Source organism: Xiphophorus couchianus, chromosome 19 (assembly GCF_001444195.1).
Source record: "Xiphophorus couchianus chromosome 19, X_couchianus-1.0, whole genome shotgun sequence".
Lineage (NCBI taxonomy): Eukaryota > Metazoa > Chordata > Actinopteri > Cyprinodontiformes > Poeciliidae > Xiphophorus > Xiphophorus couchianus.
The window spans coordinates 14,927,903-14,953,125 of record NC_040246.1 but is presented as its reverse complement, the minus strand read 5'-3'; the positions used below and the strand labels follow the sequence as shown (position 1 = coordinate 14,953,125).

General features: G+C 38.9%; 1 protein-coding gene across 1 annotated transcript; it reads left to right on the top strand.

The window, feature by feature from the left end:
* Positions 1-415: 415 nt before the first annotated feature.
* LOC114134096 (zinc finger protein DPF3-like) lies at positions 416-24,050 on the top strand. The gene is made up of 11 exons (XM_028000395.1): positions 416-488; positions 10,950-11,110; positions 13,709-13,816; positions 16,287-16,414; positions 16,876-16,971; positions 17,115-17,175; positions 17,584-17,625; positions 18,455-18,595; positions 20,181-20,294; positions 20,415-21,171; positions 22,245-24,050. Exons 1-10 carry the CDS (start codon positions 457-459, stop codon positions 20,573-20,575), a joined length of 1,044 nt encoding a protein of 347 aa, XP_027856196.1. The 5' UTR covers positions 416-456; the 3' UTR covers positions 20,576-21,171; positions 22,245-24,050.
* The last annotated feature ends 1,173 nt before the right edge of the window (positions 24,051-25,223 follow it).

Genomic DNA, 25,223 nt, shown 5'->3' with positions numbered 1-25,223 from the left:
TCATGTACTGTATGTGGGAGGAAGAGATTGTGTGCACTCCATTCCTGTCAAACACTGCAACCACAGAAATAGTGAGTGGGAAAAGATTTAGTGTGCTTATTAAATATGCTAAATGATTTATGCTTATTTTAATAAAGAAAAAATATATATATTTTCCATATTAACATTTATTACCATTTAAAATGTGCTATTTTATTACACCAAAAATTCCACAGTCAGCGTTCGGGGATACAGTGATGGTCTCTTTAAAAGTATTGAAATTCAATTGTGTACAATATGAATACAAGGGAAAACCCTTTAAAATAATTTTGACAGTTTACCCCTATGAAGCCACGCCCCATCCGCTCACGCTTGCCGTGGATTGGTCCACGAATTCGCCTCGCGTTCCGATTGGTCAGTTGCCCTAGGTTTCCCTCAGAACTGCAAGACGCCGATATTGCGTTACATTGTAGCAAAATGGCGGCTGTCATTCAGAATCCACTGAAAGCGTAAGTAATTTAGACATTTATCAAATTCTGAATAATTACTTTGCTGCCAACTCAGTACATTGGTGATTTCCGTTCGTGTGCGTCATTTCCAGCCGTCTGTGTAAGGCAGACGAAGCTGTCCGAATATATTTTCTATACTTCTTTCATGTCAAAGTAGCCCTTTGCTGTTCTTTTATTTTTGCCGAATTTCAACATGTAGACTCTAACATGAGAAAACAGCTCCTTGACATTATTTTAGCACTGAAGGGGGCTTCTCCCCTGCTCGCTTCAGGCAGAGTGTCGCCTCTCCTGTGCTGTACATTTATTTGAAAACTGTCGACAACGTGCCGATTCGCCGCAGCGAATGATTAAAAGCCGATTTCCTTTCGAGCTGGCTCGGGCACAGGGAGCAGCGGAATATCTCCTGGCATTTCCAAAGTCCCTTATAGTTGTGGGAATTGTCGACATGTCAACTTTGGCTCCATGGAGCGCAGACGTGGTCAAGACCCGGTCAAAGCAAAGCAAGCAGGCGGGCGAGAAAGGGAGGAGGCATTTTGTATTTGCAAGCAAGACATGCGAATTTACAAAAAAAAAGTGACAGCAATTTTAGTTTGAAATTGAATGATTAAACAATGTGTGCAAAAGTAATTTTAATCCCTGAATTTCAAGGAAATATCCCATCTTTCCCCCCATTTATCCTTTGTTCTGTTGTACTGTTTCTCTAATGTTAACACTGTGGAATAACTGTGACTTAGCCTCCTGCTTCCTGTCATTTTAAAGTAAAATTGCATTATAATTTAGTAAAGCGTCTAATGCATGATCAGTTCAGCTGTACGTGACAGCAGCAGTCAGGCTGGCTTTATTGATGTCTCCTAATGATCCTGGCTCAGTGGGGACTGAGGAGGTAGAGCTGTAGTTCCACTGTGCCTTTAAGTGGAGGAGTGCTGGAGATTAGCCTGGTCCAGGATCCTGGGCCCATCTGTCAGAGAGATGCTCCAACTGGGAGGAAGTGCTGGGTTGAAGCAGAAGAACCATCTGCTCCTCCACAGAGGTACCGTGCAACCTCTGTGGAGTGGAAGTGGAGGATCAAGGTGCAGATAACTGGACCAGTTGTCACGCGACGGGGCTTCTAGGTTGCCTCAGTCTAACCGAGCAACCAAACCTATAAAAAATTACCACAAAGCAACCACAAACCCTGCAGAGAAACATAATTTGTGCTCAAATTGTATCTTGCAGATAGGTTCCAATCATGTTCTACAATTTTTGCTTCTTTATCTTCACCTTTATATGTTAACTCTTGTTTGCATTTTACTACATTTACTATGCATATATTTGTAGTGATACACCAATCATAAAACCAGAGATCAGAATTAGACAAATTTGGACAAAAAACAAACATAATTTCTAATTTTCTATTCACTGAATCCATAAAAACTAAGAACTCCCCTCATTTTCTGGTGTATGAGCTCATCATCAATTTTTGTGTTGTTGCACTTTTTGTACTTTAATAATGATCAGATACACTTGAGATACTTATACTTTGATGCATAAATGGGGACAGTTATTTTTTTTCATCTTTTATTTGATCCAAAATCACTACATCTATCATCAACCCCTATCAGATGATCCTTTTGGTACGTGATCTTCGTGAGCTTATTACGCTTCACAATCAACTAAAAGGCCTTGATGCAGATTGAAGCACGGGTTGAATTTGACCCACCAGTACTGCGCTCTTGGAGGTAGTCATAAACCTGTAACCACTATGAACAGCAAAGGGATTGTAGTGCAGACTAAAGCAATATGAGTCTGTGGGTGCGCATAGAACTTTAACATCATCATGTCATGTCTGATCAGAGGAATATATTGGTCAGCTGAATCTGATGGAGATGATAACATACTTAAGATGGCTCCCAACAGCTTTATTTGTATTTAAAGCATTGAATGCATTTGGACAGCCTGCCTGCATGAGCCTTTTTGACACAGAGATCAGTGCTACGCGATTTTCCCACACAGGTTTTAAGCAGATGAATTCTCTGAGTTGTAGGCCATACTGAGTTCTGCAACCTCAGTTGCGAGAACTGACACGGCCTGTATTCTCATAAAATTGAGTTGCATGATGTGATAGGTCAAATGCTCTTTCCTGTGTTATTCTTATGGAAAAACTCATAATGATAACGTTAGCAATTAGCATGGCTACCATTACTAAAACTCAGCAGAACTCAGAATTTCCTTACTTTAACTGGAAATCCAACCATTTGAGCCTTTTTGTTATCTGTCTCTCACTCTTCTGCAGCCTGAGTGAACCACAGGCATCTCAGTGCCCTGTATGTCCCATTCTTACATATCTGTACTTTATTTGACTTCCTTGTAAACACCTCACTGATACTAAAATACTGTTCTTCATTAAATTACACACAAACTGTTTTTGTCAGCGCTATGTCTTAGCACTTTCAAATAGCGTGTTTGCTAATTGAGAAAAGTGCAACCAGCGAATCAAAACAAAATCGTCTGCTTCTGGTCACATGACAGTTTCTTCTTGCATTTCTAGTTTTCTGGTTATTCATTGATAAATAAGTCCATAATGTTACACATTGCTGCTGTGCTACTCTCAAGACTGAATAAACCTGTTCATTATAGAGAATATGTAAATTAGAAACTGACAAAAGTATTAACTTTGTTCCTTTATCAAATTGCACTGCATTTGAAATCTTTAAAATGGCATATAGATTAGATAAAATAAACATTCCTTTAACCTTTTCAAATACTTTTGGTTTATGTTGGGTTTTTTTCCTTGTGGAAAATTTGCAAATAACCAGAATAAAAAAATGACATGAGAAATGTCAATATTTCCTTTTAATTAGCTTTTCTAACTACTGACCTGGTAACTCTTAACATGATGGGGTCACTGACCAGGAAAAAGGATTATTTATTAAGTTTCTGGTATGGCCCATTCAAGCTGAAAATTGTATGTTGTAAAACAGCCAGCAATGCATGGCTGTTTTACAGTCCTTGCAGTTGAATGTTGGTCACTTTAGAATCAAGTAAAAGTAAATAAAAACTATTAGTATGAAGGTTGGACATGCATTAAGTAAAAAATATTTCTAACTATGAGCAAAACATAACTAATATGGCAGCACTATGGGGTCTGATTCAGATGTTTTCCTTTATGTCCAATTTTGGCTTTTGCTGCTATATGTCTTTATCTCCATGTCTTTATATCTTGAATAATTTTATCCACTTTCCAGAGAAATCAATCTACAGTTTTGGGCCTGGTCGTGCTTTTCTCCTACATGTGGTTTTCCATGTGGATGTAATTGACTCCCTAGCTACAAAAAAGCTCATTTTAAATTCCCAGAGTAATTCCTAAAATGTTGCAGAACACTCACAGAGGCCTGCAGGGAGAGAACTATCCACCTTTCTCCCTGGAAGAAGTGCAAAAAAAAAATAAATAAATAAAAAAAAAACTTTCCATCTGTACCATGTTTCAGTTTTGCCAACAAGGGAATTACCAAGTAAAATCACGGCTTTCACTTAAACACTTTTACACAAATCAGCAGTGTTTGTCATGAGAATTTTTTTTTAATCAAAAAGTATTTCTTGTTAGTTTGCTGAAATGTTTCACTCTTACATCCCAACAGACTTCTTCATGTGTCTGCAGTGGAGCTGCTGTTTTCATCTCAGAGCAGTTTTAGCATTCTGATGTGGAATGTCTCCTTGCTATAAGCTGTGCTTAATGAAGTGTTTCAATCTGCTATAATTAGCCTCTGTCTTGGGTTTCTGACTTCATTTCACACGTTTGTCAGATTATAATTAGTCACACTTGACACTAATTGGGTGTCGGTCCTGTGGAACAGTTTGACCTTTTTTGTATTAAGAAGATTCACTTTGGGGAAATGAAATGTTGGTTTGACTTTTTTCCTAAAGATGAGGCTGATGAAGCGCTGGAGCTTCACGATTGTGTGAATGTTGCACGATTGTGTGAGGTCTGTGAACAGGACGTTGGCAATCTCCAAAATCTGCTGATTAAAATTGAATCTGGGATATTTAATTAGTAAAATTGCTCATTAAAATTTAGCCACAGCTGGAGCTTTCAACTGGCTGGACTAATCTTTCATCCGCAGCTCTCCTGAAACGACATCGGCCCGTTTGCAGACTTCCTCATCGACAGGGTTGAGTAGAATTTGAGTGAGTCAGGCCTGCTGTTTATTTGCTGAGCGATTGTGGAGGTGTACTGTCTGGTTTTGCTCCTGCCCTCACCCAGACTGCGCTGTTCGGATTGGTGTAATCAGAGGTTGTTGTCAGGATGCAGTCACTCTGTACAAGCACTCCCCCTCACTTGATATGTGGCGGTTCTGGCTTCCTGTGAAGCAGCAGTGCACCTGCAAATTTAGGAAACCCTCTAAAAGAGAATGTGCAAGATGCTAGTTTTGATTTTCTCCCTTTTTCTATAATGTGCAAGTCAACTCTCTTGGGTACATTTTAAAGTAGACACTGGCGCTTTCACAAGTCAGATCCTTCCTGGGAGCTGCAGTGCCAGATATGCAAACTGTGTGTTGACACATGCTCACATTGCGGATGCACCCATGTGGCACGGCGAACCGTTGACAGAAACAAGCTGATAGTGGAGGCCTCACTGGCCACAAGATTTGTTTTTACTCCATCTCGCCCTCATTCTACTCACACTCACCTTGTCCACTCAGCTGGAAGATGGTGAGGATGTAAAGCACATTCTCTGATACTTCTAACATCACCACTTGGCTGCCAGACAAAAGGCAAGTACAAGTTTTAGGGAAATATGACTCAGATTTTCAAACAATGAAGAGTAGTGGAGTTTTTGACACAAAACATTCATTTAAAAGCTATAGTTTTAGATTTACAATTTAAAATGTGTCAGGTAAGCAAACATATGGTAGAAGCTAACAGTTTAGCCACTTCATATAAACCAATCTATGAAAATTGGATATTTTTTGTTAAAAAATTGAATTGTTGTTGTTGGACTGCTAAACCAAGTGTGTTATTGCTAGTTCTGTAAATTAACCCTGGAGTTTCAACTGTGTGTGTGTCACTGATAGCTTTGCATTCCTTAAAATGGCATTTGACAAGAGGTTTCTATATTTAGACAAGAAGTTCTAGCTAAAGATTGAAACCTGAAAGCTGCTGGACCAAAATATGCATATCTGAAATACATCATTTTTTAATTCAATTATGGTCTTAGTTATGCAAAAGAAAACTGAGCACTAGAAATCCACCAGAAAATCTAGTTGAACATTTTGTACCTAGTACAGAAATATAAGAAGTTGCTTAGAAGTAAACTGTATTGTCTACAACATGTCGACAAGCCTGTGGTTTATTTAGACTAGAAAGCGTAAGACATTAAGCAGATTAAAAATGTAGTACAGCGTTCACATTTACAAACAAACCAATGTGTTAACCGGCACATTAACATGAACAACGATAATTGAGTTGTAAGGTTTTTTTTATTGTTGTTTTTGCAGTATTTCACACAGATGCACACGTAAGCTCCTCCTTTGCTGCTACACCGGGTGAGACAGAGAACGGGCTCAAGGGAAAAAGCACAGCTGATTGCAAGTGTGGTGCTTATTTGATATGCATTACCTCAGCAGACCTACCCACACTGCCTTCAATTGAGTGCCGAGTACACAGCAGTCTAACAGGAACATGGGAATACGTCAATGAAAATGACCAATCTAAGTCAGAGAATGCGTAGCTTCTGGATCCATTTTCTTAAGACAAAAACTGTAAAGCATGCTGTAATATGCGTCATAAAAATTTCACTGAAGTCTAGGTAAACAAATAATTTGTTTCACCACTTAAAAACCCGACCCTACCCTGTGCTTCTTTTCAGGAATTTCCTTAGATAAAAGAAGTTCCCTAAAAATTGATCCATAGAAAAATGAAGCAGTCTTTTCAACAACTGTTTCAATAAGCCATAAATCCCATTTCTATTTAAAAGTGTAAGCATTTATTTTCCAAAGTTTTCTCATTAGAAAAGACTGGAAGGTAGGAATTTGTCCCAATTTGTCTGCCTATGACTTTCACTATATTTTATGTGTGCAAAAACCTTACTGAGTACTAAACTCAGGGCTGCTCAGTCATTTCTGACGTTCCTAACCTCTCAGTATAAATAGATTGCGCCATTATTCTTTTAGGCTTGTTGAAATTTTAAAACAACAGGCTGGTTTTATTTGTCCAGCCTGTTGCTTCACTTTTGTAATCTTGGCACTCACATCTGCACTTTTGTGAAAGCTGAATTAGTCTGTAACTAATATGTTGTTGGTTTGTAAACTTTGCAGCTGTTGGAAAATGTCCTAAAAGTTGCAGAACAGCAACGTAAATGTCTGAGAACGGGATAAAAGCAACGCATGCTGTCTGGAGTTGGTGTGGGTCTCTTTCATCTCCTGTGTCGTTGGGCATGTAGGTCTTGTCACTCATTACAGGTGTCAGAAAGATCTCTCACCTTAGCTGGTGCACCTGCTGCTTGAAGTGGCAGGCCTCTGATGGAGGACGTCTCATTGCACAGACAGCCGTCTTCCACTTTGTCATCTGTCCTTTTGCTATTCATCCAACCCTCTCTAAACCTCTGTGCCAATTACCTTAGCAATCTGAAGTTTCTTGACATAGACTTCAGCAAAGCTTATGTCTGATAGCAGCTGTGTGCCGACATTAGTGTTAGTAAAGCACATGAGTTAGTTTTATCCACTCTGGTATCAGGGAACATATGGTACATTTTGACAGTTCATGTATTTTATGAGACAGCTGCATGGTTTTAATTAGGGGTGCACAATAGATCAGCCAGGGTTTCCTAAATTTTAGGCGGTTGGCTGAAACATGTGAAGCCAACCTTCTGCACTAATCATACCTACCTACTACCTATGCAAAGGTCTACAAATCAGCCACTGTGGCCTTTGATGTGAGAGAGGAACAACCGGCAGACCTGTCCACCGGGTAATGTCTGTATGTGTGTAGCTATCAACTTGCAACGTTCACACTTTTCAGACAAAACAAATGGTATTGGCCTAAATTTGCTTTGGTAGATCAGGCTTTTTAAAGATTGATGATCAGCCAGAAAACTGCAATTGGTTCACCCCTAGCATTCTTGTGTGTGTGTGTGTGTGTGTGTGGGCGTGCGCGGGGGAGTGCGTGTGTTATTTCATTTAAATGTTTTGTATCATCAATCAGATTTTAATGTCAGACAAAATTAACATGAGTAATTACAAAAAAGGACATGCCTTTTCACATAGGGCTACCTCAAAAGCTACCTAAAAGCTCATCTCAGATTTTCTAAAAACATATTTATCAAGACCTTTGTGAAGATATCCCATTAAACAGTGAGACAAAAGTTGGACTTTGGATTTATGGAGCTAGAAATTTTGACCATGCTGAAAATCCTGAAAGAGAATTCATCATAGGTGAATTTCAGCTCAAGCGCAGTTGGTTTACGCATCAGCAATCCAAAACACACCAGCAAGGCCACAGCTAAATATTTAAACAAAATTCCTTCATGGTGATGTAAAATCCTCTCTGCCAGTTATCACAAGTGCTTTATGATGGATGTTGCTGCAAAGGGTTGCACAACCAATAAATAGGTTTAGGGGACAGTTTTTTACAAAATCAAAACAAGATAACTTTTGTAAAATTATAAGACTCTTTGCTATATTTTATAGTTTTATGTTTCCATTCTGGAGGAAGAAAGTTCACATCCCCTGGTTGTTGTTGTGTAATTTACATCCAGATGTAAACAAGAGTGAAACACAGGACTTACTTATTGGAGCTCTACTTTTAGACAACACATGGTACAAATTTGATTGTTCAGACATTTTATGGCTAGCTGGGTGGTGGTAATTTTTATGAGTCAAATATTTGTCTGAAGTCAGTGACGAAGGTACTTAATATGTCTGAGCTCATAACAAGCCACTCTAGCTGTTTTTAAGTGTGAAATGAAAAGAAAAAGTGGTTTTACGTGGAAAAAAGTACATTCTTTAAGTAGATTAAATATCTAGATTAGATTAGAATATGGAGAAATTAATACAGTCCCGTGTGTATTTGTCTTGACCTGCCTATTTGCTGTTTTACATCCCCTGCCGCCTCCTTTTTCTTCATCTCTCATCTTCATGCCTCTTCACCTTCACCTGTGCTCCTGCTGTACCTGAGACTGCTTCCTCTCTCCTGTAACTCAAACACACAGCTTTGTTTCTCCTCCAGAGCTTTGAGTTTCTAAGGACTATCATCCGTGATGTGGCTGTCCTTCTGTTGGATGTTTTCCTTATCAAGATCAAAGCATGGAGGATGCAGAAAAGTCACCCTTCCAGCTTCTTCGTCTCAGCTTTAAAGTTGCACTGTGACTCACAACCTACAGCTCATTAGTTTCACTTCAAAATGGCCACCTTGCTAATTGAAAACACATGGAGAATATTCCAGAATAAACACTTGCTCTGGTTTGCCTTTTTTTGGGCCCTGTATTTGAACAATAAACTGCTAAAAGGCGCACAAACCACCTTGTCACAAGAGTTGCTGCCTTTTTCCCATCTTTTCTCGTGTAAATCAGAAGCTGCCCTTGTGCAAGGAATTCTGCTGAGATTAATTAAGTAGGCTAATTACCATACCAGGCGTGTGGCAGAGATTGAGGGCTTGAATGTGAAATAGCCACCCCCCATTTCTCTCTGAATATTAACATTGAAACCCTGAGGGACTGCCAAAATCTCAGTGGCACCAAGAAAAGTGGAGCTAAACTGCAACAGTCTTAGCTGCTTGTCGGTCAAAGGAGTGACTTCACATCAACCCCCAGACTCTTTGTTTCGATGATGAGCTTCACACAGTCAGCAGCAGCATAGCTCAGTCCACGGAGGTAATAATGTGTTTCACAGTGGGAGCAGCAGTGTTGTCGAACAGTTATAAGTGGGTTGCATTGCTTTTTTTTGGTGGGGGGGTTGTCCATAATTTCTCCCTAATGTTAGACTGGAAGATGAATGGTTTGAACAGATGTGTACAGAAATGTCTTTATTGATATGTCAATGAGATTCTAAATTTAAAATGCTGTGGCTTCACAGTACTGTGATACACACATAGGTCATTCTATAAGTTTTTGTTGTAAATTCCTATGCTGCTGAAAATTTAAGATGGAAAAGAAACACTTTTGGCTGCTGCTGTTGATATAGACAGCATGACCCTGAGAGGAAAAAATGATGGATGACTTAATGACATTTATTAACTGTTATTTTTTATTTAAATAAATACATAAACAACACTATTAAATTAACATGGGTAGATTTTACTTTCCGTCTTATGTCAGTTATGCTTCCTGGAAATGTATGTAAATAGCAAGAAGAAGTGTAGTGGCTTTATTTCTGCCTGCTGACCGTCAGTGTGCAGCAGTAGCTCAAATTCATACTTGGATCAAGAGGAAACTGTACTTTATCTAGTGTCTCATTAAAATAATTTTAAACAGAAAATTAGACTATTGATTATGTATTATTAATTAAAATCTAAGATTTTTTAAAATTTTACTGGCGTATTTCTAATGACTGTTAGTAATGGTAAAGAGCAGTTTAAGATTAGAGTGATGGCATGTAGAACTTGGAGCTTATAACCAAAAAGATGATCAACAAAAGAAGCTGGTCAAATGTCAGAAATAAAATTCTGTCAAATGACTGAAAATCAAATTTAAAGGTTATGAATAATTATGAACTTAACTAAGTTCAGAAACAAATTTTATCAATTGTGAATCAATTAAGAATCTAAAAATTACATAACGACATTGGATATTACATGAAGTGTCCACCCCTACTTCAAAAATGTCGTATTTTAAATTTTTGTAATTGTATTTGTATAAATGTATAATTGTACATTTGTTCATTCAATGGTTCTTCCATCATGTTTTTATTTTTTATTTTTGGGGGGGAGGGGGTTTAAGGGCGAGGAGGGTTAGAGAAATGCAGCCTCTTCATTTAACCCATGTGTCTTTGTTTTAGCTAGGGAATTTTGGCAATATCACCCTTTGACACAACTACAAAGCCCATGGACTAGATTAGTAAACAGAAGGAGTTTAAAGCCAGACATTCAGCCTCCCTACAAACAGCAAGATTCATGTCAGAAGACATGAAAAGGACTGGAGTTACATTCCCAAGCTTGAAATATAGGCAAACTTAATTTAACTTGCTTTAGTTGGGTCAATTCAATATGAGTTTTTAGTTTAGTTAAGCTGGTTCTCATCATGAAGCTTAGTTAAAAATTTTAATCAGAATTGTTGTGAAAAACACCTTAAAAATCTTACATTTATTTCACAGAAACAGCAGAAACTCAGCACACAATAACCAAAACAATCTCTGCAGCAGAATGCCAGTTTGCTCATGTGCTTACACATTGAAATTATTGTTATCCTGTAAAGTGATTGCTTGTTTGTGTTCTGCATGTGAGCACATTGTCAGTGGCCTTTACCTCTGCTGCTGTTGTTCCCTGCTGAAGGTTGGGCGACCAGTTCTATAAGGATGCCATTGAGCAGTGCCGCAGCTACAATGCCCGCCTGTGTGCCGAACGCAGCGTCCGCCTGCCATTCCTGGACTCTCAGACTGGCGTGGCCCAGAACAACTGCTACATCTGGATGGAGCGCCACCACCGAAGCCCTGGTAGGATGACACACACACCCCACTCACACACACAAAAGAGGCACAGAATTCACAGAGCGATGTACTCCCTGTTCTGGGTCAGGCTGCACTTTTATACTCAGGAGGCTGCTGTTTACAGCAGTGAATAAAATGCATGAGACTTGTTGCAGACTACATGCTGAAATTTTTTCTGATGATCCGTAATAATCTCCCTGACTCACTGTGAGAAACCTGCTATTTGCACTCTAAGCAACAACCCATTATACACAGATCTCAGCCCGTACTGACTATCATCATAATTGTATTTATTAAAGAATCTGTCCAGGCAATTTATGACTACAGCCTCATCCTGTGGAGATCATATACGCTGATCTTTTTTATTTATTTATTTTTTCTTCTAACAGAATTTTGAAATTGTAAATTATAATTAAAGGCTTGTAAGAAGTCTTTGAATTACTTTCAAGATGTTCAAAGACGTCTTGTAAGAGAGAAAGAAGTCTTTAAACAGGTTTTAAGAGACTAATTTGTGGTAAAGCTCAAGAAAACATGCAATACTGCTGGTAAATGTTGCAGTGGTGATATGACTTGCAATAAACAATAATAAACAGACATATGAAAACAGTGTTAACTTCTTTTTGCTTTGCAAACATGCAGTAGATCCCAGATAGTGAGCAGTCTAACCAGATCTTCCAAGCAGAATAATTTTATGGAAAATATTCCATCTGCCTACAGCTGCTGTTTTGGCAACAAAACTTAGTTGAAGTTTCTTAATAACAATAGCACATCTTATGTGCTTGAAAACATTTTCTGCTACAGTAAGGATGCATCGACAAATATATTACAGGCATAGAGGTCATTTATGTATTGTACTTATACAATATGCTAATACTTAATACAGTTTAAGCAGTTCTTTGCTCTATTCTTATTCCGTACATTGATCTTGGGGTGACTGCTGGAGAACTGTAGTTACCAGCATTCAAAATATTTCTTTTTAGCTTTCCTGTCTTCATTTTTAATGGAAGCAGAGGTGATGATTTGAAAGTAGTTGCTGTAAAACATACTTTTACTGTTGCATTAAAACTAAGAAAAAAAATAATTTCTGAGGTGACATTTTAAAGGGCCTTCAGCACAGTTAGTATTGGTATTGTTAATAAGCAGCCTGCATGTATTGCCTAGAGAATGTAGATCCTTACTCTGAGATTTCCAGAAAATTGCCAGTATTTCCAAATCCAGCATGTTGCATAACAGAAGGGTTAGAAGCTCAAAAGGATAAAACAGATCATCTTTACTGCAATATCTTCATCCTTGCAGTCTCAGTCTCTCTTGAAATAGCAGCCAAGTTGAACCACAAACATCTCTTGCAATGTAAAGATGTCAGCATTGGATGCATTTCCACCAGTTCCACTGCTAAATTGGTCCTAGTTCTTGCTTGGAACCATTTCATTGTGTTTTCAGTACTGCAGCCTCTGGTTTGGCTTATCAAACCGCTGAGCCAAGCTAACAGTTAGCTAGGCCAGAGGATAAACAGGTTTTGTTAGGCGTATTTTCTTTTTTCCCTTTAAGTAGCATGAATAGGAATAAAGTTCAATTTGGCCAGTGCATTTCATACTTCAAGAGAAGACAAATGCAGAAGTTCTGGGAAGTCCTCATAGGTTCCTCCCACTGCAACCTTCGTCTGTGTACCAATCAGGCAATAGTTGTTGGACACTACAGAAGAAAAAAATCTGCCCAGATGATGTGTCGAGAACAATTTGCAAGAACAAAATGATGTCATTTTGTTATTGCAGAACTTGGAAAGAGATTAAACAAAACAGTAAGAAAAATTTTAATTAGTAGCAGAATAAAACTGCTCTTCTGTTTCCTGCTGTTTAAAGAGAGTCAATGATTGAGCATTGCCTAAAGATAAAATTGACCATGACCTTTTAATATCATCAGCTAGAGTTAATAAATCCAGTTTAAACTGCTTCGGCAGTCCTGCTGGAGCCATTTGGAGATCAGCTGATGGTTTTGTGGAGCATTCAGAAGTACAGAAGGTTGACTAAAACTGTTTCAGTAAGTTAATGTGGTAATATTACTGTAGGTCATCTGTTTACAGTGATACCAAGTTGAATATTTTCATTTGTGAGATTAAACTTTCTTCCTGCCCTCTGAAAAAGTAAGAATAAAGAATAGAACTACTTCGATAAAATATTTTCATGAGGTGATTTTAGGGATGTAATGATGTGCTGGCGAGTTGGTTTGTTGGTTTGTCGTAAAAGAATTGGTTCTTTTGTAGAACCAGTTCTAAAGCCACCTAAACGGCTAGCTTTAGCATCAGCTAGTTAATGGTTAACTGCTGGAACTACTTTGGTAGAATCCAGATTTAGGTCTTCTTCCCTCAACAGCATCTTTAACTCCAAACAGTGCTGACACAGGTACGGTGAACAGAAAAAGATTGAATTTTGAGTTACCTACCTGATGCAACTAGTTAAGCTAAAAATTACAGTTTATTCTGCTAACCTTTTTGAATTGTTACAACTTCTTTACAACCAAACCATTTGTTTGTGTGGAGTTTCAGCTACAGAGCTGTTTCAGCTACAGAGCTGAAACTGCCTTGCCTGTGTGCATCTACGTTTGCAGGTGTTGCAGCGGGGCAGATGTACACATACCCCGCCCGCTGCTGGAGGAAGAAGAGGCGGCTCCACAACACCACAGACCCCCGCCTGGGCATCTACGGCCTTCAGCTCGGTAAGATTCCTCCCCACCCACCCATCGATCTCTGCCCCCCTCCTGGCTCTCCACCTCTTACCAGCTTCTAAATCACTGGTGCTGATCTGAAATGATCTCACCACAAGCGAATGACTCTCTCAGCACGCAGAACGGGATGGCAGATATTTTTGTTTCTTTCCAGAAGATAAATGAAATGTGGCTGTGTCCTCCACGGCTGGTAAACTTGTTTTGTGAGAAGTAGAGTAATTAGATTTACCACTGCTGGGAGCGTTGAGACAGAGGCCAGCCACAGTAGACAGTATTTAATAAATGTTAGGGAATGGAGTTTGGCCTTCAGTGGCTGCCACTTGAAACGACTCACTCAACACATTCCAGCTGTCCTCTACATTTCTGCCTGTTTTCTACTCTCCAGCTCCCTTGCTGATTGGTTTTGTTGTTCTGTTTTTGAGACTTTTATCACAGCATTAGTCGACAACGAGCTCTGTGTTGTGACTAGTGTTGCTGAGCTCGTGCAGCCGCTCCATTCTGTTTCCCAAATCTGGGGGGATGTGAGGGATTTTCATGCAAACTCATCTTTTTTTATCTTTTCAACAGTTTCTATGAAAAGATGCAACATTATCATGTGTTAGCAGAAATCCCTAAGACCCAACCCAATTTTTGGAAAGTTTGAAAAATGAGGGGGGAAAACGGATCTTGGAGTAGAATAGCAAAATCCTGCAATAACTCATGAGCTGAGTCTTTGTTTCCTAAAAGCACCCCATTGTTGTCTATTGTTTTCCTCTGCACCCGCTCTGGCTTAGGCTTCACCACCACCAGCTGTCCCTTCCCCTTTCCAACAACAATGGCTTGCATACGTGCCGTCTGCAGGAGCCCAGTAGAGGTGAAACGAAGCCTGATTGAATCTGGCGTCTCGTCCACGGAGCACGTAGTGCACCCGGCCAGAGGTGGCCGGCACAGGGCAGCAGCCAGCGTCTGTGTCGCTGTCTAACTGATGGTGTGCTAAAGAGACTGGGGCTGCATGCAGAATCAGCTCCCGGCTGCAGGCTGCTGCCAGCTCTATTTTTAGCCCCCCAGCTCCCTTGGGTTTAGACGGAGAGAGGGAGAGAACGAGTGAGGGTGGAGGTGGTTGAGGGGGGGGCTGTTGTCTCGTCGCGGAGAGTTGAAAGTCAACGTGTGCAGACACAATGGTGAGGGGCTGCTGCCACGTGATATCTGCTTTCCTTACTCCTACCTTTTGTCTTCCTCATACCTCTTCAGTCTGCTGTTTTTTATGTCTTAATATACAGCAAAAAGTCTCTCTAGTCTGTGTAGTTGTAACATGAAGAGCTGATGGAAAGCTGGATAGTGGGGGGGCCTTGGGCTTTTGAAGTGGCTACTCTCCGTAAACCAACTGAAAGATTGTGCAGCTCTCTTTTGGGAAGAGTTTGTGTGACTAAGATCTGTCTGCCTGTCACACTTTTGTTTACTTTACAGAACCTGCTCGCCTCCTACAATATTTGTTCATAAATGCACTGTAGGAGGAAATACCTTACAAAATATTCACAACCCTTTTAATACTTGCACATTTTATCATATTAAAGCTGAAGCTTCAGTGTATCTTAATTTGTTAGGAAAATACAAAGGACTTGGAAAATAATACATGGTTTGTAATGCCAAATAACATTCTGGAAATTGTGGCACACATATGTGTTCAATCCCCCTGAGTCAGTGTTTTGTAGAACCGCCTTTTTATTGCAAATGCAGCTGCAAGTTTGGTTTGTACCTGCTTACTACATCTATAAACTATATTTTTACTCATTTTTCGTCATGAAACTTCTCAGACAGACTGGATGGAGAATGTCTGTGAACGTCAGCCTTCAAGTTTTGCCACAGATTTTCAATTGGATTTACGTCTGGGCTTTGACTGGGCCATGCAAACATATGACTGCAGTATTTTAACTCTGTTTAGTATTGTCATCCTGTGAAATTTACTTACTTACTACATCTATAAACTATATTTTTACTCATTCTTCGTCATGAAACTTCTCAGACAGACTGGATGGAGAATGTCTGTGAACGTCAACCTTCAAGTTTTGCCACAGATTTTCAGTTGGATTTACATCTGGGCTTTGACTGGGCCATGCAAACATATGACTGCAGTATTTTAACTCTGTTTAGTATCGTCATCCTATGAAATTTTTCTCAAGTCTTTTGCAGCTTTCCAAATTGGCCATTTATTTAGCTCCATGTATTTTCTCATCAAAAGTAGGGATGATTTTTTGGGGAAAACATTCCTGCAGCATGATACTACCACCACCATGTTTTACTATTGGAGAATTAGATACTGTGTTTTTATGTATTGTTTATCTGTGTTATGCCAATGTGAAACCAGTAATTGCAGATTCAGTCAGTCCTTATTGAGGTTAAATGGCAAAGGCGAGAGGATTGTATCATTTTCCTTTGAGATATTTGTATCGTTCCTAATAAATCGCTTTTGTCCTTCAATCAGATGGTGGCCTTATGTCCAGAGACACTTTGCCCACCCAGGGCACCACACTGGAGGCTCTTCTGCGAGGAGAAGGTCTGGAAAAGAGGAACAACTCCAAGAATGATGAGGAGAGCCTGCTAGAGATCCAGGTTGGACAGACACTGTTTTGAGTAATTGAGTAATCTAAATGTTTGCAAAACGAAATCAGCTAAATTTTTCCTACTAACCTGCACAGTTTGTTAGCTGAGAGCTGGAGAGGCAGACTGCCTCACACCTGGTTAGTAAATGTATATGGGTGAAAAGCAGTTGACACAAATGTTGGGTTCAGGTATAGAGAAAATAGAAAGCTTCAGTGCTTTTTTTTGTTTGTTCTGTTTTTTTGTTCGTTATTTTATCAGTGAAGACTTTGGTAAACCTAAACTTATCTCAGTATCACACATTCCACCAGAAGCATGTGGAAACAGGCTTGTTTACAGGAAACAGATATCTGTTAAGCTGCTCTCTCCATTTAAAAATAAAATTAAAAAAAGGTTGTTGTCTGATTTAAAATATCAAATTTAGCTTGAGATATTTACAGCTCCATTCAAATCTCTCTGTCTTTCTGATTCAGAGAGTTCTGGAAGCAGATGCAGCAGAAGATGCTTTCAATGACGACGATGACTACGAGGTGGACACTCCTAAGCGGAGACATCGAGGAAAGGGAAGAGTAAGTAGCTGGAGGGCGCTCTGCAATCATCTACTGAAGTGGCAGTTTTCTTTTGTAATGATATTTAAATCTGTGCAACTGCCTGAAGGTTGAATGTGTATGTTGGAGTCATTAATAGCAGCTTTATTGTTTCTTCTGCTCAGGGCAGGGGTTCAGGCCGCAGGAGGACAGATCTGGATGATGATAAGCCATATGTCTGTGACAGTAAGTGGAGAAAAAAGTCATGATTTTCAGAAAATAATGTATGCAAAAATAAATACTTGTTCATTCAAAGTACTCTTTGTGCACATAATGAACTTGCTGTTGCATATTGACTGAGTATTTTGCAGAAAATCTATTGTTCTTTTTTTTAAAAAAATCAAAACAAAAGGCAGTTTACAAACAAACACAGATCATGATATTGTCTTGTAGTCCCAGACTTAATGCAGTCACATCCAGTTGGTTCGCTTAAGCTGAAACCAGGCGACCTGTGTCTCGATCACCTCAGGTGTCCCTGCATATTCAAGTTGCATGTGGAAAATCCAAGCTAGAGGGTGTTGGATTTTACTACAGTGTGTCGACTTGTATAACCAATTTTCATTCTATTTGTTCTGTCATTTTCTTTTGTTTCAGACAGATACAAACAAAAGCAGAACTCAAAGACTTTGACCTCAGGTACTGTTTTTGTTGTTGTTGTTGACTTCTTTTAGCTTTTTAAAATTGTTTTGAAGCACTGTTGTTTGTTATCTTAGTTTTCCAAAGCTTGGAAGTATTATGGACTGAATACTTAAGATGTACTAAGGTCTTCAGAATGTCTAAAAGCCGTAAAGTATTTTAAATGACATGCAATAAAAACTGTCAAAGTGAGCAGGGCTTCTCTGGCCGTGTGTAGCATAGAGCAGGGTCTGTACACATTCTGGAAAAGTTTTCCAGGTTTGGATTTTTGTGGAAAAGAAAAATATGTATAGGAAAATATTGACATTTCCAGTTTTTTTTTCCCCATTTGATTGTCATAATCAGGGGTTTCCAGTTCCAGACCTCCAGAGCCACTGTTTGGCAACTTTTAGATGCATTCCTGTGATTTCTTCCTAAAGCAGGGATGCATCTTAAACTTTCTCCAATACTGGAACCCTGGCCTAATTGCTTCCTTAGTTCCCTCCTTTTCTTGTTCCTTTCTTTCTTCTTACTATATTACCTTATGTCTTTCTCTCTGTCATTTCTTTTTTTTCTTTGTCTCCTTCCCTCTCTCCTTGTATCTTTAAGCTTCCCCAGGTTAATCTTTATTTTCTCCCAAATATTTTGAAGAATATTTTGAAGTTTTATTACAGCAATTTCTTTCATGCTTTCAGATGCTATTTTTTTTCTGTTGTAACACAAAAAGTATTTTAGTAATATTGCTCCTGTGTGTTCTGCAGTATAATTTCTAATTTGCAGACACAATAAAAATAAGCTGTTTTTATAAGATGAACAAGATATTGAGCTTAATGCGCTCTGTTTTTTGCAGTCTGTACAAAGCGATACAGGAACCGCACAGGACTCAGTTACCACTACACTCATTCCCACCTGGCAGAGGAGGACAGAACCGGGGAGAGAAGCACGGTTGCATCCCGCTCCCCCACTGCACCACAGACTGACCGGCACAAACGTAAGACCCCCAAACCTAAGCTCTAAAATGTTGCACAACTTGTAGGGCTTTGGGAAACATGTTGGTAGTAAAGTACTAGTGGTTGGATAGTTTTAGACAAACTAAAAATATTGTTGCCAGCTGCTGTCACTAAGTGGCTATAGATGCTAAGTTAACCCTTGTGTGTAAAACAACTGTGGTCCATCTGTAGAGTTGGGCGGTTATGCTATTCAAAGGTTTATATGAATAAAAATATTTTGTACTTGACCGAAGAAGGCAAAAAACAGCAAACAAATCCCAAAGAAAGGACCTGAAGATACGTCAATGAACTCCACTTTAAAAAATTTACAAGAAGTTTGTCTCCTTTGAATAATTAGAAATGACTGATGACTAAAGTCATCAGTCTTGTCTGTGCTTTACATTTGGTGATGTACATGAACATCTATTTTTGTAATTCTTACTTTTATAGTCATAGTTTTGAGTTTTTTTAGGTCACAACTAAGAGATGCAAAGTGAAACTTATAACTCTGTATAAGTTAGTGAAGTATATAATTGAAAGTCAAAATATTAAGCCTGTTTTTCAAAATTATTACTCTGGATCTCTGTTTCTGTCATAAGTCATGTCAGATTTGTGTCTTATCAATATGACTGAATTTCCTAAAAATAGCTTTGAAATTAAAATGTCCTTGTATCTTATAATTATGTCATTAAAAGACAGAGCTGACACTTTGTGTTTAAACAAAAGGTTGTTTTAATATAAATGACTTTGAAAGTAAAAAAAAAAAATTGCATCTATTAACACACTTATGACATAATTATCACTAATAATTAAAAACCAAAATTCACTCTGAGACTCATGACATCAAAAGTGTAAATTATGAGTTCTTTATTAAAATGATAACATAGTCAGTAGTGATTGTTTTTTTTTCCCCCAAGAATAAAATTATATCTCATGAAACTTTTAATCTCATTATCAATTAATCTGAAGATAAAAAAAACAAAAAACTTTTTCATAACTGAGGCATTGGAAGAAAAATCTATGACTTTATATTATAATTATGGCATTAAGATATGACTTTCCATCTTACAATGATGACTTATGAATTCTTACCAACCACATAAAGTACACAGCAAGATTTTTGTTTTTGAAATTTACAGAGTTATAGGATATTGTTGTGACACAAGAATCAAACATGGAGAACCAACATTTAGCTTTATATTGTACAAATCTAGAACTCAACCCAGAACAACTGGAAGCAACATTTAGTTTCATACTTGCTAATAGAATCAAACACGGAGAACCAACATCTAGTTTTATCAGAACAAGAATTCAGAGATTTTCCTACAAGTTTATATGGACTACTTATTCTTATTAAAGAATATGTAGTTTTATATTTTTGTCTTTCTTTTGGTTTGTTGTTTTGTTTGTATTTCCTTCTAATTCATGTGAAGCACTTTGAACTGCCTTGTTGCTGAAAATGTGCAACATAAATAAATTGACCTTACCCTACCCTACCTTACAAAACATCAAATAGGATCATATTTGGATGTGTCTGAAAACAACTAACTTGCTTTGAGTTCAACTCTATCCTGAAATCTTTTCAAGGTCCAAAGGTTTCTGGTGGAACCACCATTCCCAACAACTACTGTAATAAATGCCATGGTGCAAACAGGAAAACGGGTAAATCTGGGTCTCCCTGCGCAGCCTGCCAATGCACAAGTGAGTTAATTTGCTCCTATGCACAAAGTAATCACCTACATCAACTTCAAAATGCTCAGAATGGTTTATGTAGGTAACTTTCTCTTGGTCTAAGTTGCCCCTCTCTGCTCTGCGTCCCAGCTGGTGGTGGGGAGGAGAAGGAAGATTGCACATTCGCAGCAGCCGAGGAGCTGTTTGGCACCACCTCAGAGAGCGACACCTCCACCTTTCACGGTTTTGAGGACGACGACCTTGAAGAACCGGCCGCAAATAGCAACGGGATATCCAGCCGCCACAGATAGACTTGTTAGATTTCAACTGACTCTTTTTTCAAATATATATATGGATTACCCTCCGGCAAAAATCAGCTGCTTCTTCAAATTTTTGTTCTTGGTTTTGTTTTCAGAAAGCACAAAGTGAGAGTTTCCGGACAGAAATTCAAGTGGTATTTTATCTACTGAACATTGTTGAATAATTTATGGAGACATTTTTTTATATATATTAATATAGGGTATAAACGGACCTTTAATGCAACAAACTATCAATATTTCCTAAAAAAAAACTGTGTAAAACAGAAGATGCTCTTGGTGTGCTTTTTAAAGATTTTCTTCCCTTCCCAACGTTGGTAGAAGAAGCCAAAAGCTATGAACAAATGCAAACACTGGAGAAATTAGAGACGGTGAAATTTTAAAGTGATGAGTTTGGTTGGTGATCGATTTTCTTGAGGACGATACTTGCAATCGAAGATCTTCTGGGACTTTGAAGACGTCTTCTTCTATGCTCATTCTGGGTTGAATGTGTGAAAGTGAAGGAACTAAGGAAAATTACAAGCCACTGGAAATATTGGAATATGAAAGTCTTTTCTTATTTTCACAGAAAGGGACATAAAAAATTAAAGGTAAGCCATGTAGTAATCAAATAATCAGACATATTAATAAGTTGACTTTCCTGCATGATTACAGACCTTTAACCTTGTTTACCTGCAAGGCCTTCAAAATTATTTATGCTTCCTGACTGTTTCCAAGTTTTGTGTTTTAATCACAACCTTCCATGTATTTTATTGGATTTTTTTGTGCAAAATACACAAATGACATGGAAGGGTAATTATGATGAAGCATATTTTCATATTGCATCTTTTTCACAAATAATCTGAAAACTGTTGTGTTTTCATATTCTCCTTTTTGAGTAAGATACCCCTAATTAAAGTGCAGGTCCTTCAGGTGTCACCAAACATCAAATAGTCACTTTGTCAATACTTTCACAAGCTTCCTTGCCACTTCTGAAGAAATACAGTCTTGCAGCATGATGCTACCACTGCCATGGTTATTTATGTTTTGGGTGATGTGATGGAAAACTCACATTTGAAATGAGTTCTCCATCTCATGTTATGAAATGGATGTTTGCAGACATCAGAGGCTGCAAACAGGACTTCTTATGGTTTTGGCATTGTTGCTACTCTTTCTTAAAGGCCAGCTGTTTGGAACGCAGAACTAGCATGTGTCCTGTTGTCAGAGCTGCTAGCTCAGCCAGTCAGGTTAGCTGGACGGCCATGTTTTGGTGGGTTTTGCGGTCGGGCCTTACTCTTTTCTGTTTTACAAAGATGGACTGAAAAAGGCCTTGTGAGTTATTCTCTAACAAACATCAGAGGCTTTCACACAACAGATGTGTTTATGCTGATTTTGGTCAGTTAGGAAGGCAAACTGCATTTTATTTAAGGGTATCAGAGCAAATGGTGTGGAATTTCACACTTGTATTTGTGTAAAAGAAAAAAAGAAAAGGAAAAAAAAAGTTAAAACATGTAAATTGTTCCTTGCAATTAACAATTGCATAACTACTTTTATTTAGTCTATCACATAAGTTAAAGTTTGTGGTTTTAGCATGACAAAATGTGAAAACAGTCCAGGGGTGTGAATGCTTTTGCAATGCACTTTGTTCCCCGTTCTTTTCTAACTATGATTGTCTATGATGTAGGAGCAGTGAGCACATTGCCATGTTGCCCTGGGATCAGGGGATGACCAGTGAAGCAGAGGATTTAACCCTCAGAAACTATTGAGCCTCCTCGTCTGTCCTGATCTGGGCTCAGAACGCGCGACTGAAGCTGCCTTCCATGAGCAGCGTGGCTTAATTCAAGCAACTGCTCCCCTGATATTATGTATGGAACCCCTTTGAAACATTTGAAATGTGAGCATCCGGCCTCATTTTCTCCTATCTGCACTGTGCTGGGAGCTCCTGTCTGAACTATGGGAACACTAAAGGCCAGGCCTTTGGATGGGTTGTACCTGACCGGCCCACGGAGGCAACCCGGCTGACCCTCCTGCTCTGTGACCGTGTGTCTGCCCTGATACAAGAAGACGCCATCATCCTGAACACTGTGCTAGCCTGCCGCTCTCCATTGAAAGCCAGCTTTGATAGCCATGACTCCTCCAACCTGATCGGACCAGTGACCTACCACCTGACCCCTTTGCTGACCTGCAGCCATAGAGCCGGTGCTCAAATTCACCTCTATTACATGCAGACCTCTGAACTATGTAATTCTCTTACTTTGACAGTTTTTCTTTTCCTGATTTAGTCTGTTTCTCAAGTTGATCTTTAACAAATCACAGCAATCCTTCTCACTGTTTTGCACTCTTTCTCTGCTGTACTAAGTTTTTCTTCATTTCTGTCTGTCTTTACTGATACCTCTGTCTGATCAGGTGCACAATACTCACAGCTACTCAGGCATCTTTTTGTTTCCTGGTGATTGTTTAGCTTCTTAGCTCAGATCAGTGATTGTATTCGGCTGACGAGGAGAGACGGCAACACCCGCACTTCGATTTTCCTCTTTTTTTTTTCCTGATTTTTAATCAACATCTGCAAAAGATTCTGGGAGGCAGCAGTCAGATGCCACACCTGCAATAACAAGCTTTACTTGTTTGCTGATTTTCTTTGAACTTCTATGTGTTTCATATGTAAAGCTTAAATAGAAAAACTCCTTTTTGGCTGAAAATGTTCACACCCTAAATGAGAGTTGAAATTACATAAGTAGTTTGTGAGGGCCTGATTTCTTTCTGACATTTAAAAGGTGCTTCCTGTACTGTATCAAGAAGCTATTGGGTCCAAAGGTTGCACATACTGTTGTAGAGGTGTGTGTGAAAATTCAGCACCGCTGCTTCATTGTTCCTGTACGTCTGTTAGGACTTGTTTGTGCATTCAAATCATCTTTCCTTGCTTCCCTCAGGGACCCCCCCTTTATTCACCCAATTTTTTTTTTTTTACCTCTTAATCTCTGCTGGACAAAAAATGCTTCTGCAACGTATCCGTTATCTTGTCTTCCCTTATAACAGTTATGTAACGTTTCCGTTTGATCATGGGGTCATTGTGTCTTATCTTCCAAAGTCACACCACTAAGTGAAAGATGTGTGTCCTAACCTGCTAAATGTTGCAAATACTAACAGGTGAAGTGCTCGCATCTCTAAACAAGAAGCTAAAAATATAAATATCTGCTTAAAATAAAGCGTCACCTTTTTATTAAAGAGCCGGTATACCTCGTCACAGACACAGCAATAGGCCCTGAAGCTCCTTGAGAAGCCTGCCGAGGGAGGGAGGCTGAGAGGAGGAGGATCTGGGTGCAAATGGAGCCATGAAGAGATGAAATGGACACGACCGGGTGTTGCTTTTGTTCCTGTTGGTTTTTTTTCTGCTGTAAATAGAAGTCAAAAAGGAGAGAATGAAGAAGTGTTTGTTTGGTAAACTATTTTTATTGTTCTGAAAAAATAAATACAAAATAAGGAACAAGTGCAAGCGAGTGACGTTTATTTTTTATTTGTTTATTTTTTGCTTGCGCAGGATGACGAGTCATTTTGAGCTGATCAGGAGAACAGATCCAAACTGGATCAATACTTTTCAGTGACCTACAGGAAAAACTGATGTTCGGATTTGCTAGACTACAGTATGAACTCTAAAACGATACGTTATGATTCTAGAGCAGGTTGGTGTTGCTCGGGGCCGGCCCAAGGCATAACAAACTAAGCAGCCACTTAGGGCCAATAAGGGGCCCCCTCAGTGGAGCTGATTTTTTTTATTTATTTATTTTTTGTAATAATTTATGTCATTATAATATCAAAAACACACAATTTCACTATGAAGGGATTTGTTTTTACGATATATTTTTGATAATGTATGTAGAAATCATTATTTTATGGATAAAAAGAAAAAAATAAATTGCTCTTGGGGTCCCCTGGTGCTTCGCCGGTAACATGAGCTGCTGTGCAGAGCGTATCCAAACGTCCAAAACTCCGGTCAGAAGTTAAGTAAGCAAAACAATGTAAATCATCTAAATATAGCAAGAACGTCGGTGAGTTGGCAACAGTGGGGTGAATATTGTTAACTGTAAACGAGCAGACCTGACCTGGTGGGCTGATCCGTCAGTCAAACCTCTCACTGTAGAGCAGAAGAGGACAGAGGCTGATTTTTAAACCTTTTCTGACGAAGATAAGATTAGGGGATAAGATGGGCTTCACATGGAAGTATCGGCCGATCACAATCTCCAAAATTAAGGAAATCAGCGCCCAGAAATAAACTGGTCGATAAATCAGTTGGCCAAAAAATGTATCCTATATTATACATGTATATAATGTAAACAGCACTGCCAGAGATGCAATAAGTTTATAGCAGGTGTGTGAATGATCTAATGATCGGGCTGCTGATTGCAGCTGGTCCACATTGTTAGCAGAACTAGAGGGCCCCAAAACCACATTTCGCTTAGGGCCCCATGGAGGCTTGAGCCGGACCTGGTGTTGCTTCACAAACATGTATTTGTAGAAATCGTAGCAAAGCAAAGTATTTATTTTTATCCTGGCTTTAAATTCTATCAAAATGGATAAACCAACACAAATTAGTGCATCATTTTGAGATAAAAAGAAAATGGTGGTTTTATAACAACTGAGCGATGTGTATTCACTCCCTTTACTC

Bases quoted from the DNA above. Each gene is read 5' to 3' on its own strand.
- LOC114134096 (XM_028000395.1), top strand. From the start codon at position 457: ATGGCGGCTGTCATTCAGAATCCACTGAAAGC. The intron at 16,415-16,875 runs GTTGGACAGACA...TTTCTGATTCAG, and splicing joins AGAGCCTGCTAGAGATCCAG to AGAGTTCTGGAAGCAGATGC. The intron at 20,295-20,414 runs GTGAGTTAATTT...TCTGCGTCCCAG, and splicing joins CGCAGCCTGCCAATGCACAA to CTGGTGGTGGGGAGGAGAAG.